Raw genomic sequence first — 12003 nt, 5'->3', positions numbered from 1 at the left:
TCACCCAGTCACCCATCCCTCCCACCCCACCCCCCACTCCAGCAACCCTCAGTTTGTTTCCTGAGATTAAGAATTCCTCATATCAGTGAGGTCATATGATACATGTCTTTCTCTGTTTGACTTATTTCGCTCAGCATAATATCGGGGTCATGAGTTTAAGCCCCACGTTGGGTGCAGAGATTACTTAAATAAGTAAACTTCAAAAATTTTTTTAAAAATAAACAATACAAAATTAATAAGTTCTGCCTTATGAGCAAGGTAAACCTGAAGTAATTAGAGAAACAATGAAAACAATTAAACAAAGCTAAAATTTGGCTCACTGTTGGTGTAGCTGCTATGGAAAACAATTTGGCAGATCCTCAAAAGGTTAAACACAGAGTTACCATATGATCTAGCAAATCCACTCCTAGGCATATATACAAGAAAAATTAAAATATATGTCCACACAAAAACTTGTAAATGAATGTTCATATCTGCATCATTCGTAATAGCCAAAAAGTGAAAACAACCCCAATGTCCATCAAATTATGAATGGATAAATAAAATGTGGTATACCCACATAATGGAATACTATTAGCAATAAAAAGTAATAGTATGACATGGATAAACCTTGAAAACATTATGCTAAATGAAAAAAAAAACACAAAAGACCACCTATTATATAATCATCAATTATTATGAAATATTAATATGAAATGTCCAGAATAGGCAAATCTATATAGACAGAAAGTAGAATGTTAATTGCCTTGGCCTGGAGGAGTTGGGGAAAAAAACAGGTATGTGTCTTCTGGGGGCAATGAAAATGTTCTAAAACTAACTGAGGTGATGGTTGTATAACTGTGAATATACTAAAAGCCACTGAATTAAACATTTAATTGGATGAATTGTATGGTACATGAGTTATATATCTCAATAAGTCTGTCATTCTAAAAAAGTTGGATCACTGAGATTTTTAAAAAATTTTTATAAACTCTTCACTAGACTGATGAAGAGAAAGTGAACAAAAAAGAGAAGACACAAATTACCAATTGCAGAAATTAAAGAGGAGCTTTCACTCCAGATCTTATAGACAATGAAAATAGGGCAGTATTATAAACACCTTTATCCAATACATTTGACTTAGAAAAATTGGACCAATTCATCGAAATATATCACTTAGCCGAACAGACTCAAAATAAAATAAAAAATTTGAATAGCCCTAAAACCATTAAAGAACCTGAGTTAATTGTCAAATATTCCACCAAAGAAAATTCCAGGCCAAAATGGCATCACTGGTGAATTCTATCACATTTAAAACAAAACAAATATATCAATCTTACACAAATCATTCAGAAAATAGAACAGTAGGGAACACCTTTCAACTCGTTTTATGAAGCCAGCATAATGTTGATACCAAAATTAGACAAATATTCTTTAAAAAGAAAGTTACAGATTTTGATCAAGACAGACCCCAAAATCCTTAGCACAATACCAGTCAATCAAAACCAGCAGTATATTAAAAAGATATCATGATCAAGTAGGGTTTATCACAGTAACTCAAAGTGCTTGAACATTCAAAAATCAAACAATGTAATTCATCATATTAACAAAATAAAGGAGGGAAAAATCATGATCATTTTAATAAATGTAGAAAAACATTTGACAAAATTCAACAACCATTCATGGTAACAACTCTCAACAAAATGGGAACAGAAGGGAAGTTCCTCAACTTGATACCATTAAGAAAATAAATAGGCAAGCCACACCTTGGGAGAAATATTTGTAAAACATATCTGATAAGAAGCTCACATATTATAACTATATAATTACATAAATAATTTAATTATATATATAACATATATATAATGATGACATTTAAATAACAAAAAGACAAGCAATAAAAAAGGGCCAAAGAATTAAACACACTTCATAAGGAAGACATGTGAATCCTCAAAACACAGCAATGTTCATCATCATTAGCTATCAGGCAAATGAAAACTGAAACCACAATAAGGTACCACTACACATTCACTATTCAACAGCTAAAACACCAAATATTGGTAAAAATGAGGAGCAACTGGAACCCAAATACATAGTTGGTGGGAATGTAAACTTTGGGAAGAAATGATCCAGACAGGAGTATCAGAGTCCAAGCAAAGTGGGGAGGGTATCTATATGGAAGGACTGTTCGGTGCAGGGTGTCAGAACCTGAGTGGAGCAAGGAGGGAGGGCATCTGTGCAGGGCAGAGTCCAGGTTTTTCACTGTAGAAGAAGGGCATTACAAACAGGGAAAGGGAGAGAACCAGAATTGATCCTGTGGTATTGGACTGGAATTGGCAGTATCAAAATGAACTATGGTTTTCAATATATAGAATAGAGACTGATACAGAAATACAGATGTAAATGTGTGTGTATGTGCCTACACATACACATAGTTATGCACATTCCCTAGCTTTTTTCACTGAGAGGTTCTGGGAATAACAACAACCTAATACCAATGAAAGCAGCTAACATCCAGCTGTTGGCTGCTAAATACTATTCTTCACTAAAAGGAACCAGGGCTCTTTAGAGAAAAGACGGACTCCAGGGCTCAGATAAGAAAAGTACAAAATGAGCCTGGAACATATTGTTCTGTTAGAAAGTAAGAAAGGGAGAGAAAAATGGGAACACGTCAAAAAACACACAGAAGCCACCTTTAAGAGGTTCTCACTGGCCAAATGTGGGATAATTTGTACAACAATAATAATGACGATAGATTTTCACCCACTCAATAAAATGGGAATCAGAAGTCCATACTGATATAAATAAATATATGAATTGAAAGTCTAAGGACAATTGGAATGTTCACATCATTCAAAGTACTTCCTCATAAAACATTTATTAATTACAAAGGGAAAAGTAACTTTATAGCAGAGAAATTTCACAGCTATCACCTTAATGAAAAGATCAAAGTGAAAATCATTAGTAATAAGACAAAATGAAATTGTGTACCACCTGATAGGATGAAATACCACTTTTGTGATAATCCTGTCAAAAGATATATAACCTAAATTGAATTGTGCGGAAACAAGACAAACCTAATTTGAGGGACATTCTACTCTTCAAAATAGCTATCCTATAATCTTCAGAAGTGCCAAGGTCATGAAAGTCAAGGTAAGACAGGAACTGTTTAAGATGGAAGGATACATGACAACTATATGCACCATGTGATTCTGAGCTAAAGCCTCTTGCTATAAAGGACATTACTAGACAATAGGCAAAACCTGAATGGGATCTGATGATAAGATGGAATTAATGTATCAATTGTAATGTCCTGATTTTAAAAGTTGTATGGTGGTTATATAGGAGAATGTTCTACATAACTTATCTGGGGATGATGGAGTATCATCTCAGCAACTTACTTTCAAATAGTCCACAAAAATAAAGGTTTTTGGTCTGTACTCACAAGTTTTCTGTACACTTGAGACTGCTTCAAAAAGGTTTTTTTAGGAGAGAGAAAGAGCACTCATGCACACATGAGCAGATGGGAAGGGCAGAGGGAGAGGGAGAGAATCTTAAGAAGGCTCCATGCTCAGGGCAGAGCCCAACAAGGTGCTCGATCTCACTACCCTGAGATCATGACCTGTGCCAAAACCAAGAACCAGATGTTTAAACAACTGAGCCACCCAGGCACCCCTAGATTGTTTTAAGTTTTAAAGCCTAAATGTGCACGCGCACACACACACACAAATACATACATATATACATGACCAGGCCTAACTCAGAGTTAATAAATCAGAATCTCTGGGGATTATATGATTTATGTTAAAGAAAGTCTTTAAAGTGTTCAATATATTTAAATTCCTTATAAAAAAATTTAAATAATTCTATATTCACAATGGCAATGTTGAAGAAAGCTGACTGTATGACATTTATTTTCTTTTTTTATTATATGTGGATTTTATTTATTATATAAGCATTTTTTAAAAAAAATTTATTGTTATGTTAATCACCATACATTACATCATTAGTTTTTTTTTTTTTTAAAGATTTTATTTATTTATTTGAAACAGAGAGAATGAGAGAGACAGAGAGCACATGAGAGGGGGGAGGGTCAGAGGGAGAAGCAGGCTCCCTGCCAAGCAGGGAGCCCGATGCGGGACTCGATCCCGGGACTCCAGGATCATGACCTGAGCCGAAGGCAGTCGCTTAATCAACTGAGCCACCCAGGCGCCCCATCATTAGTTTTTGATGTAGTGTTCCATGATTCATTGTTTGTGGACATTTATTTTCAATACAGATAAGGATGCCACTGGTCATTCCATCATTCAGCTGTTCTACTTAACAAGTGCTGCCTTTCAGTCAAACTAAATAAAAGTTTGTCTGCCACCTCAGTGCATTCTGAATTTCTTGTAGAAGTATTATCAATTAGGAACGTTGTGGGTCTGATCTTTTGTAAATTCAAGCCTGAAGATGTCTACTCATGTAATATGAACAATCATTAGATACGGTTAGTGACTGAACTTTGAAACCAAAGTATTTATTTTCTAAGTTTTGGATAGGTTTAACTGAAGAATATTCTAGTATCACTTATCTATATGGATGAGAATTTTCTGAATTTCATGCAGCTAGACAAAATAAGAGAGATAAAGTAGGTGTTCAGGATGAGACAACTATTATTCATAGCTCCTGATTTCAAGATTCTGTGTTCATTAATACAGTTTTTATTAATAATAGGCTTTATGGTAAATAAATGTTAATGTGAACTTATAAAATCCATTTACTAATAAAATGTTATTTTCACCAATTTTATATTTGGTGTTGTGATGTGAATTTTTTTTAAAGATTTTATGTGAATTTGACAGTGTTCCACTGCTTTAAAAAAATCCAGAAGACACTGGAATTTTTTTTTTTTAAGAGAGGGAGAGAGAGGGTGGGGAATGGCAGAGAGAGAGGGAGAGAGAGAATCCCAAGCAGACTCTAGGCCCAGCACAGAGCCCAACATCGGGCTCAAACTCACAACCCTGAGATCATGACCTGAGCTGAAATCAAGAGTCGGACACTTAACCAACTGAGTCACCCAGGCACCCCAAGACATTGGAATTTAAATAAAAACTTAAAAAAAAAAATCTGAAAGACAATGCTGGATTAAAAACTGCTAAGCATTTTAACTGAGACCAAGAAATCCACAGACCTCGTGAGGACATGTTCACCACTGTAATGGCTAACTGCTTAGATACACTGAAAAGTATCTGAGATGGTTATTCAACAAATATATATATACACACACAAACTTTTTATCCCCAGAGAATTTTGCACGGCATATTTTATCGCAATACTCACTGGTGCTACGATTTTTCCCGTCTGTCCAACTTGCATGTCATTGGGAACAAAGCCAGCATCAACAGCAGCACGAGAAGCACCAACTAAAGAGGAAAACATATTTGTCATTTTTTTTTAAGCTCTATTCATCAGCTGGTTGGGATATTCATTAATAACTGTATAAAAAGATACTGATAAGTACAATTACAAATTTATTTTATAAAGGCCTTGTTTTAGAAAAAAATCCCCTTCTCACTGATCAAGAATTCTAAAATGAAGTACTAGTGCACTTTATACACAAAACTTCAAGAAATGCCTTCTATTTTAAAGAGGGCACATTCTGCATGGGGCACTGGGTGTTATGCACAAACAATGAATCATGGAACACTACATCAAAAACTAATGATGTAATGTATGTTGATTAACATAACAATAAAAAATTTTTTTTAAAAAAAGAAATGCCTTCTATTTATACCCAAGGATTTTAAATTTTAAATTTGGCTGAAGTCCTCTGCTTGCTTTATCAAAAAGGCCTCTAGGCATTCATAAAACATATATTATCATCTGTTTGGGATACCATTATATAACGCTCCTTTATGCAATAACTTCACAACTTTTGAAGGTACTATGATATCATTATCTCTTGTGATCAGATAAAGACAAGTTACACATAACACAAGATAAATTTTAACCTATCTAAAAAAAAATGAGAAGTAGCCTTGTATCCTCCTTCAGCAGGAGTCAACAAAGAGCCCTGTACTTGGAGTAAGGTCACCCCTCTCAGCAGGGGTCAAGAACGAGTCTTGGGTCCTCTTCATCTTCATCTAGAGAGGACAAGAGGAAGCCACAGACAGTACTCCTACTACCTCCTAAGGCACATAGTCTCAACACTACCTGAATCAGTGAGGATTGGTCACATACTGCCCTTTATTTACTTCAGTCACTACAAGGCCCAGACTCAAAGGTTATCCTTCATAATTCACACACTAATCTCCATAATGCTCTGCATGCTCCCTAATCTACACCCATCTTCTCATTTGTCTAGATGTTCCCTGACGACAACGACTCCCCTGCAGTTCCCTCCAGATGTTGCTCTGTCTGCCACCATCTTCATACCACTGGGCCTGGAGGTGGGACTCTTCACTGACACCTTCAGAAAGTTCTCCCTCCTTCCTCCTTAAAAGCCTTCAGCTTTGAATCTCACGTCGTCAGATCATGTCACCCATTTATTGCTGTGTCGGCTATTAACCATGAGTCCAATCCCCTTCATTTCTCAATGATTTTTAGCTTCTGGGCCATTGCCACTTTCTCCAACACTAGTCTTAATTCTCAGAGATCTCAACACCTGGCCTCTTGGTTCCTTAAACTCTTCTCCAATCATCTATGTACTCAGCCACACCCATGGTCATATCCCCAACCTTTCCATTACCGATATCCCTTGACAATCTCAATTTCCAATGTCTCTCTGTGACCTACTCTTTCCAGCTGACTCCCTTCACACTCAGCTCCAACAATCCTCTGACCTCACTGGGATCTATATTTCTATTCACTGACCCTCTCTCCCACTATGTTGTCTCCTCTTTTTTTTTTTTTAAAGATTTTATTTATTTGAGAGAGAGAATGAGAGACAGAGCACGAGAGGGAAGAGGGTCAGAGGGAGAAGCAGACCCCCCGCTGAGCAGGGAGCCGGATATGGGACTCGATCCCGGGACTCCAGGATCATGACCTAAGCGGAAGGCAGCCACTTAACCAACTGAGCCACCCAGGCGCCCCATGTTGTCTCCTCTTTACCTAGCTTAAATTCTATGATCAATGACTCTAATCACTTCATTGCATACGCCTTCAATCTCCTTGCCTTCATCATCACTCTCAACTAGAAAAAATCTCCATCTCCAGTTAACAGACTAAACAACCTCTCTATCTTTTCCTTACCTGTCCCCTGTAGTTCAGCATAACTGGAGAAAAACACCAACACTGAGCTGTGTTAACTAGGTTTTACTTTAAATAAACAGGCCTTAATTCTGTTTCCTAAATTAAAATTTCATATCTTTTCTTCTCTTGTCAAACGTCCAATACTCTTTAACATCCTCACTCTCAGCTGATGACCTTGCTTCCTATTTCACTTAAGAAATTGAAATCATCACAAGCGAATTTCCACATGTTCCAACTAACATACACCCATCAACCTACAGCTGTGTCCATATTCTTTTTTGCCTACTTAAGGACATTACTCCAGCAACTCTGCCCTCCCTCTCCAGCATAATTAATTTTTCCCTCTCAACTGGAGCATTCCCATCAGCATAGAAGCATGCTATTATTTGTCCCCTCTTTAAAATGCCCCTCTGTTGGCTCCATTCTCCCCTAAATACTGTTCATTTCTCTGCTTTCCCATATAGCAAAATCTCTCTAAAGAGTTGTCTGTATTCATTGATTCCAATTCCAGGCCTCCGAATCTTTTTCTAAAAACTTTATTAAGACATAACACACGTACAAAACACATGCAAATCACAAATGTACTGCTCAATGGTTTATCATAAAGTGAATGTAGTCATGTAACCACCATTTAGGATCATTGTTTTAAGTCCATTCCACTCAGGGTTTTGCCCACTACTCCACTAAAAATGCTCAGTCACCAATGACTTCTAAGTGGCTAAATCAGTTAGTCACTCTCAGTCCTCATCTTCCTTGACCTACTATATAATACCTGACTAAAACACTTCACTTGGATCCCAAAACATCATGCTCTCTGTCCTGGTTTTCCTGCCTTACTTACCACACTCCTTTTGGTCTTCTTTCTCTCCTTCTCCTCTTTTAATCTTACAGTGTCTAGGGCTTAGTCCTGCGACCTCTTTTTTATCTACACTCACTCCCTTGGTGAGGTCATCTAGTTTCATGGCTTCAAATACCATCGAAATGCAACTGATTCCCAAATTTATACTCCAGCCCAAACTTCTCCAATGAACTCCACATTCCTGTACCAACAGTTTAATTGACATTTCTATTTGTATGTTTACTGTTAACTCAAAACTTAATATGCCTAAAATGGAATTCCTGATCTCTCCCTGGAAACTGTGCCACTTGGGGTCTTTACTGTCTCAGCTAATGGTAATTTCATCCTACCAACTGCCAGATAAAAACTCTCTCTCATAATATATATGTCCAATCTATCAAGAAATCCCAGTTTCTTTACTTTCAGCTATATATCCTGAAACTATTTCTCCCTACATCTACTGCTACTAACCTGATTCAAACCACCAGTATCTCTCACCTGAATGATTAAAACAATCTCCTAACTGATCCCCCCGTTAATGCACTTATCCCCCTACACTCAAAACTTATCCCCCTATACTCAAAACTGTAGCTAGAGTGTCAGGTCATGTGACTCTTCTACTCAAACCTTTCAGTGGTTTCCTATTTCATCAAGAGAAAAGCAATCTCCTTACTAAGGCACATAATGCCCTATATGGTCTGGTCTATTACTCTCTGTCTTATCTCTTACTACCCTCCTTTTTGCACTTTCCATTCCATTTCCCTTTTGCACTTTCCCTGGTCTCCCAGGACCCTGGGATCATGACCTGAGCCAAAGCAGATGCTTAACCGACTGAGCCACCCAGGTGCCCCATATATTCACTTTCTAATCCCCAGAATCTGTATTACCAACATGGCAGCAGATATGATATAAAGGATCTTAAAAGAGGGTGCTTATCCTAAATTATCTAGGTGGTCCCTTAAACGTCATCACAAGTATCCTTATAAAAAAGGGATACAGAGGGAGGTTTGATACAGATACACAGAGAAGAAGGTGATTTGAAGACAGAGGCAGAGATTGGAGTGATGCAGTCACATGCCCAGGAATGTTGGGGCAGCCTCTAAAAGCTGGAAATGAACAGATTTGCTCCCAGAGTGTGGTCCTGCCAACACCATGATTTCAACATACTTCTGGTCTCTAGAACTGTAAGAATAATTTTCTGTTGTTTTAAGCCAGAGTTTACAGCAGTTTGTTACAATAGCCACAGAAACTAATACAAGTCTAGTCTCACCCAAATACAAATATAAATCCACAAGGGGAGAGACTGCTTATTTTGCTCACTGCTATTTCCCAGTTCCTAAAATAATGCCTGGCATATGGCAGACACTCAATAAATATTTGTTCAATTAAAGAATAAGTGAATGAAATAAACACCCTCAAATAAAACCATCTGATTATAGAGTCAATATCATGCCTTTATTCAGACAAAACCATTACTGTTTCTATGAGTACATAGATCAGGTAATATAAAAGCATACGAAAAACCTAGAAAGTTATACACAAAACTCTTAACAAAGGGGAAGAAAGAAAAGAATGGAGACTTTCTTCTTTTTTTTTTTATATATATATAGAGAGAGAGATGGGGAGGGAGTGGGAGAGAGAGAGAATCTTAAGCAGGGAAGGACGGGGAGAGTGAGGGAGAGAGAATCTTAAGCAGGCTCCATGCCCAGCATAGAGCCCAATGCGGGGGCTCCATCTCACGATCCTGAGATCATGACCCGAGCCAAAATCAAAAGTTGGACACTTGAGCAACAGAGTTACCCAGGCACCCCATTGTAAAAAGAATATATTCATGCAACAGTGCTATAGTTAAAAACTAAAATATTTCCAATTTTCTGATTTCAAAAACCATTCCACTCTCATCAGTACATTTTTAATACATTCTATCTTTCCTATAAATGGTTAACTACAATTTTAAAATAATGTTAATTTCTACTTTTATAAGAGATTGTTATTAAACTACCAATAAAAACAAGGGCATTCCTGAATCTGAAGTAGGCACATTTAAAAAATTTTTTTAATGGAAAAACAGAGGCGCCTGGGTGGCTCAGTCAGTTATGTGGCTGCCTTTGACTCAGGTCAAGATCCTGGAGTCCCGGGATCGAGCCCCCCATCGGGCTCCTTGCTCAGTAGGGAGTCTGCTTCTCCCTCTGCTCCTCAACCTGCTCTCATCCTCTCTCTCTCTCAAATAAATAAATTCTTTTAAAAATAAATAAATAAATAAATAAATGGAAAAATAACAAAGATTTCACAAATATAAGAGTGTCAGATAAACAATAAAAAAGCATAAGGACCCTCTCCACACTGAATGGTATACCATTTACTTGGAGACTAAGAAAAACCATTTCAGAGAGAAAAGTTGAAAACCAGAGAAAGCAAAATAATCTGCAGACTTGAGTGACTTATATATAAATGAAATAATAAAGAAAAAATATTTCCAACAAAAAGGGAGTATTTTTCTACTAAAGAAAATATCTTTACCTGCAGCATGTAGTTGATCTGCCAAATCATATAACAACTTAAAGTTCTCTCCACTCTTCAAACCCCGACCTCATTGAAGAAAATGGAAAAAAAAAAAATTAAGTAAACATAAACTCCATTCCATACAGCTGTGGAGATGACTTGTACCATGCTCCCCCTGGTGCCAGCGATACAGATATGCAACTGAGAGCCCAAATTGTGTTACCACCACGCTCATTTCATTTTCCTAATTGGTAAAATGGGAATAATACTTGCAATCTTATCTACTTCTTACATTTGAAAAAAGAAAATCTGTGCTGCTCTAAAATAAATACTAATAAAATCAATTTTAATTTTACAACATCTTTTAAAATTAATAAATTACAATATTCCACTTACCACCAGATACCACCACTTTGGCACCAGTTAGCTCCGGTCGATCACTTTTTGTTAATTTCTGGTCAAGCCACTCTGCTATCCCCACTGGGGAAGGACTTGATACTGCGTACGTTGATACAGATAACAAAAGAATGACCGTGAGTTAAAATTCAATAATAGTAATTTTTAAAAGAAACACATAAAGAGTTAATTCCATGAAATTTAAGTTTGTTAGTTACTGTGAATTTTTTGTGCTTCTAATTTCATTCTCTCTGATTTTTGGAAAGAATTGAAGGGATTAGATTCCAGCCTTCACCTCATTAGCTATATGACCTTTGAGAAGTCATGTAATTCTCTATCTATAAAACTGGAATAACCCTCCATGAGGTTCAAATAAGCTATCTATCTATCTATATATATATTAAAGAGTAACACCCTCTATAAATTTACTATTAATTATATTCTTCTATTATATGGAGTCTCCCAAGTATTATAATAGAAAACAGTGAGAAAAAAGTAAAGCAACACCCCTTTGATCTACGAAAGCAACTATACCAGTACCAAAAATGATATGAAAAAGGCACATTATAAATATTTCTTCTTTTTGGAAAGCTTGGGAATATTATTTAGACTGAGCTCTCAGACACTGTTTAAGAAATTTAACCAGAGGCCATCTCTTATTCTAATATAATCAGTGAACTAAAAAACAAGAAACAAAACAAACTTCAAACGAACACTCACCCTTTTCTGAACTGGCACTACCTCCACTTGTTGCTGCAGCTTCAAAAGATGTTCCTCGGACAGAAAACACCTTCACTTTCTCATCACACTTCACTGTACATAAAGCATTTCCTGAAATACACAATTTATTTTTTTAAAAACACCCATGAAAGGCAAGTAATCCTTTGAGATTCAGAATTTACTTCATGAAAACAAGGAAGAAATAACTATGAACCAGTTGTTTTCTACCTCTACCAAGTACAGAAAAAAGGACCATAATACTTAAGAAACTTATCAGTGGATATTTGTATAACCTTGGATGTTTTATTTAAAAGCAGGACAAGTGCTGACCTGCC

At 36.5% G+C, this 12003-nt stretch overlaps 1 protein-coding gene across 3 annotated transcripts in view; it reads right to left on the bottom strand.

Annotated features, from left to right (window-relative positions):
• Positions 1 to 12003, bottom strand: part of ETFA (electron transfer flavoprotein subunit alpha) — an 82852-nt gene that overhangs the window by 41253 nt on the left and 29596 nt on the right. For all 3 annotated transcript variants that reach the window (XR_014148136.1, XM_081829639.1, XM_081829640.1), the window contains exons 6-9: positions 11669 to 11779; positions 10949 to 11050; positions 10571 to 10639; positions 5302 to 5384 (exon numbers count right to left, since the gene is read on the bottom strand). Coding sequence is in view for 2 of the 3 variants with exons in the window: in XM_081829639.1 (XP_081685765.1) it covers positions 5302 to 5384; positions 10571 to 10639; positions 10949 to 11050; positions 11669 to 11779 (365 nt within the window). In the remaining variant the exon portion in view is untranslated. The remainder of the gene's footprint in view (positions 1 to 5301; positions 5385 to 10570; positions 10640 to 10948; positions 11051 to 11668; positions 11780 to 12003) is intronic.

Source organism: Leptonychotes weddellii, chromosome 9 (assembly GCF_054177405.1).
Source record: "Leptonychotes weddellii isolate Sample4059 chromosome 9, ASM5417740v2, whole genome shotgun sequence".
Classification (NCBI taxonomy): Eukaryota; Metazoa; Chordata; class Mammalia; order Carnivora; family Phocidae; genus Leptonychotes; species Leptonychotes weddellii.
The sequence above is the reverse complement of the archived record's forward strand: the minus strand, read 5'-3'. Positions and strand labels throughout refer to the sequence as shown.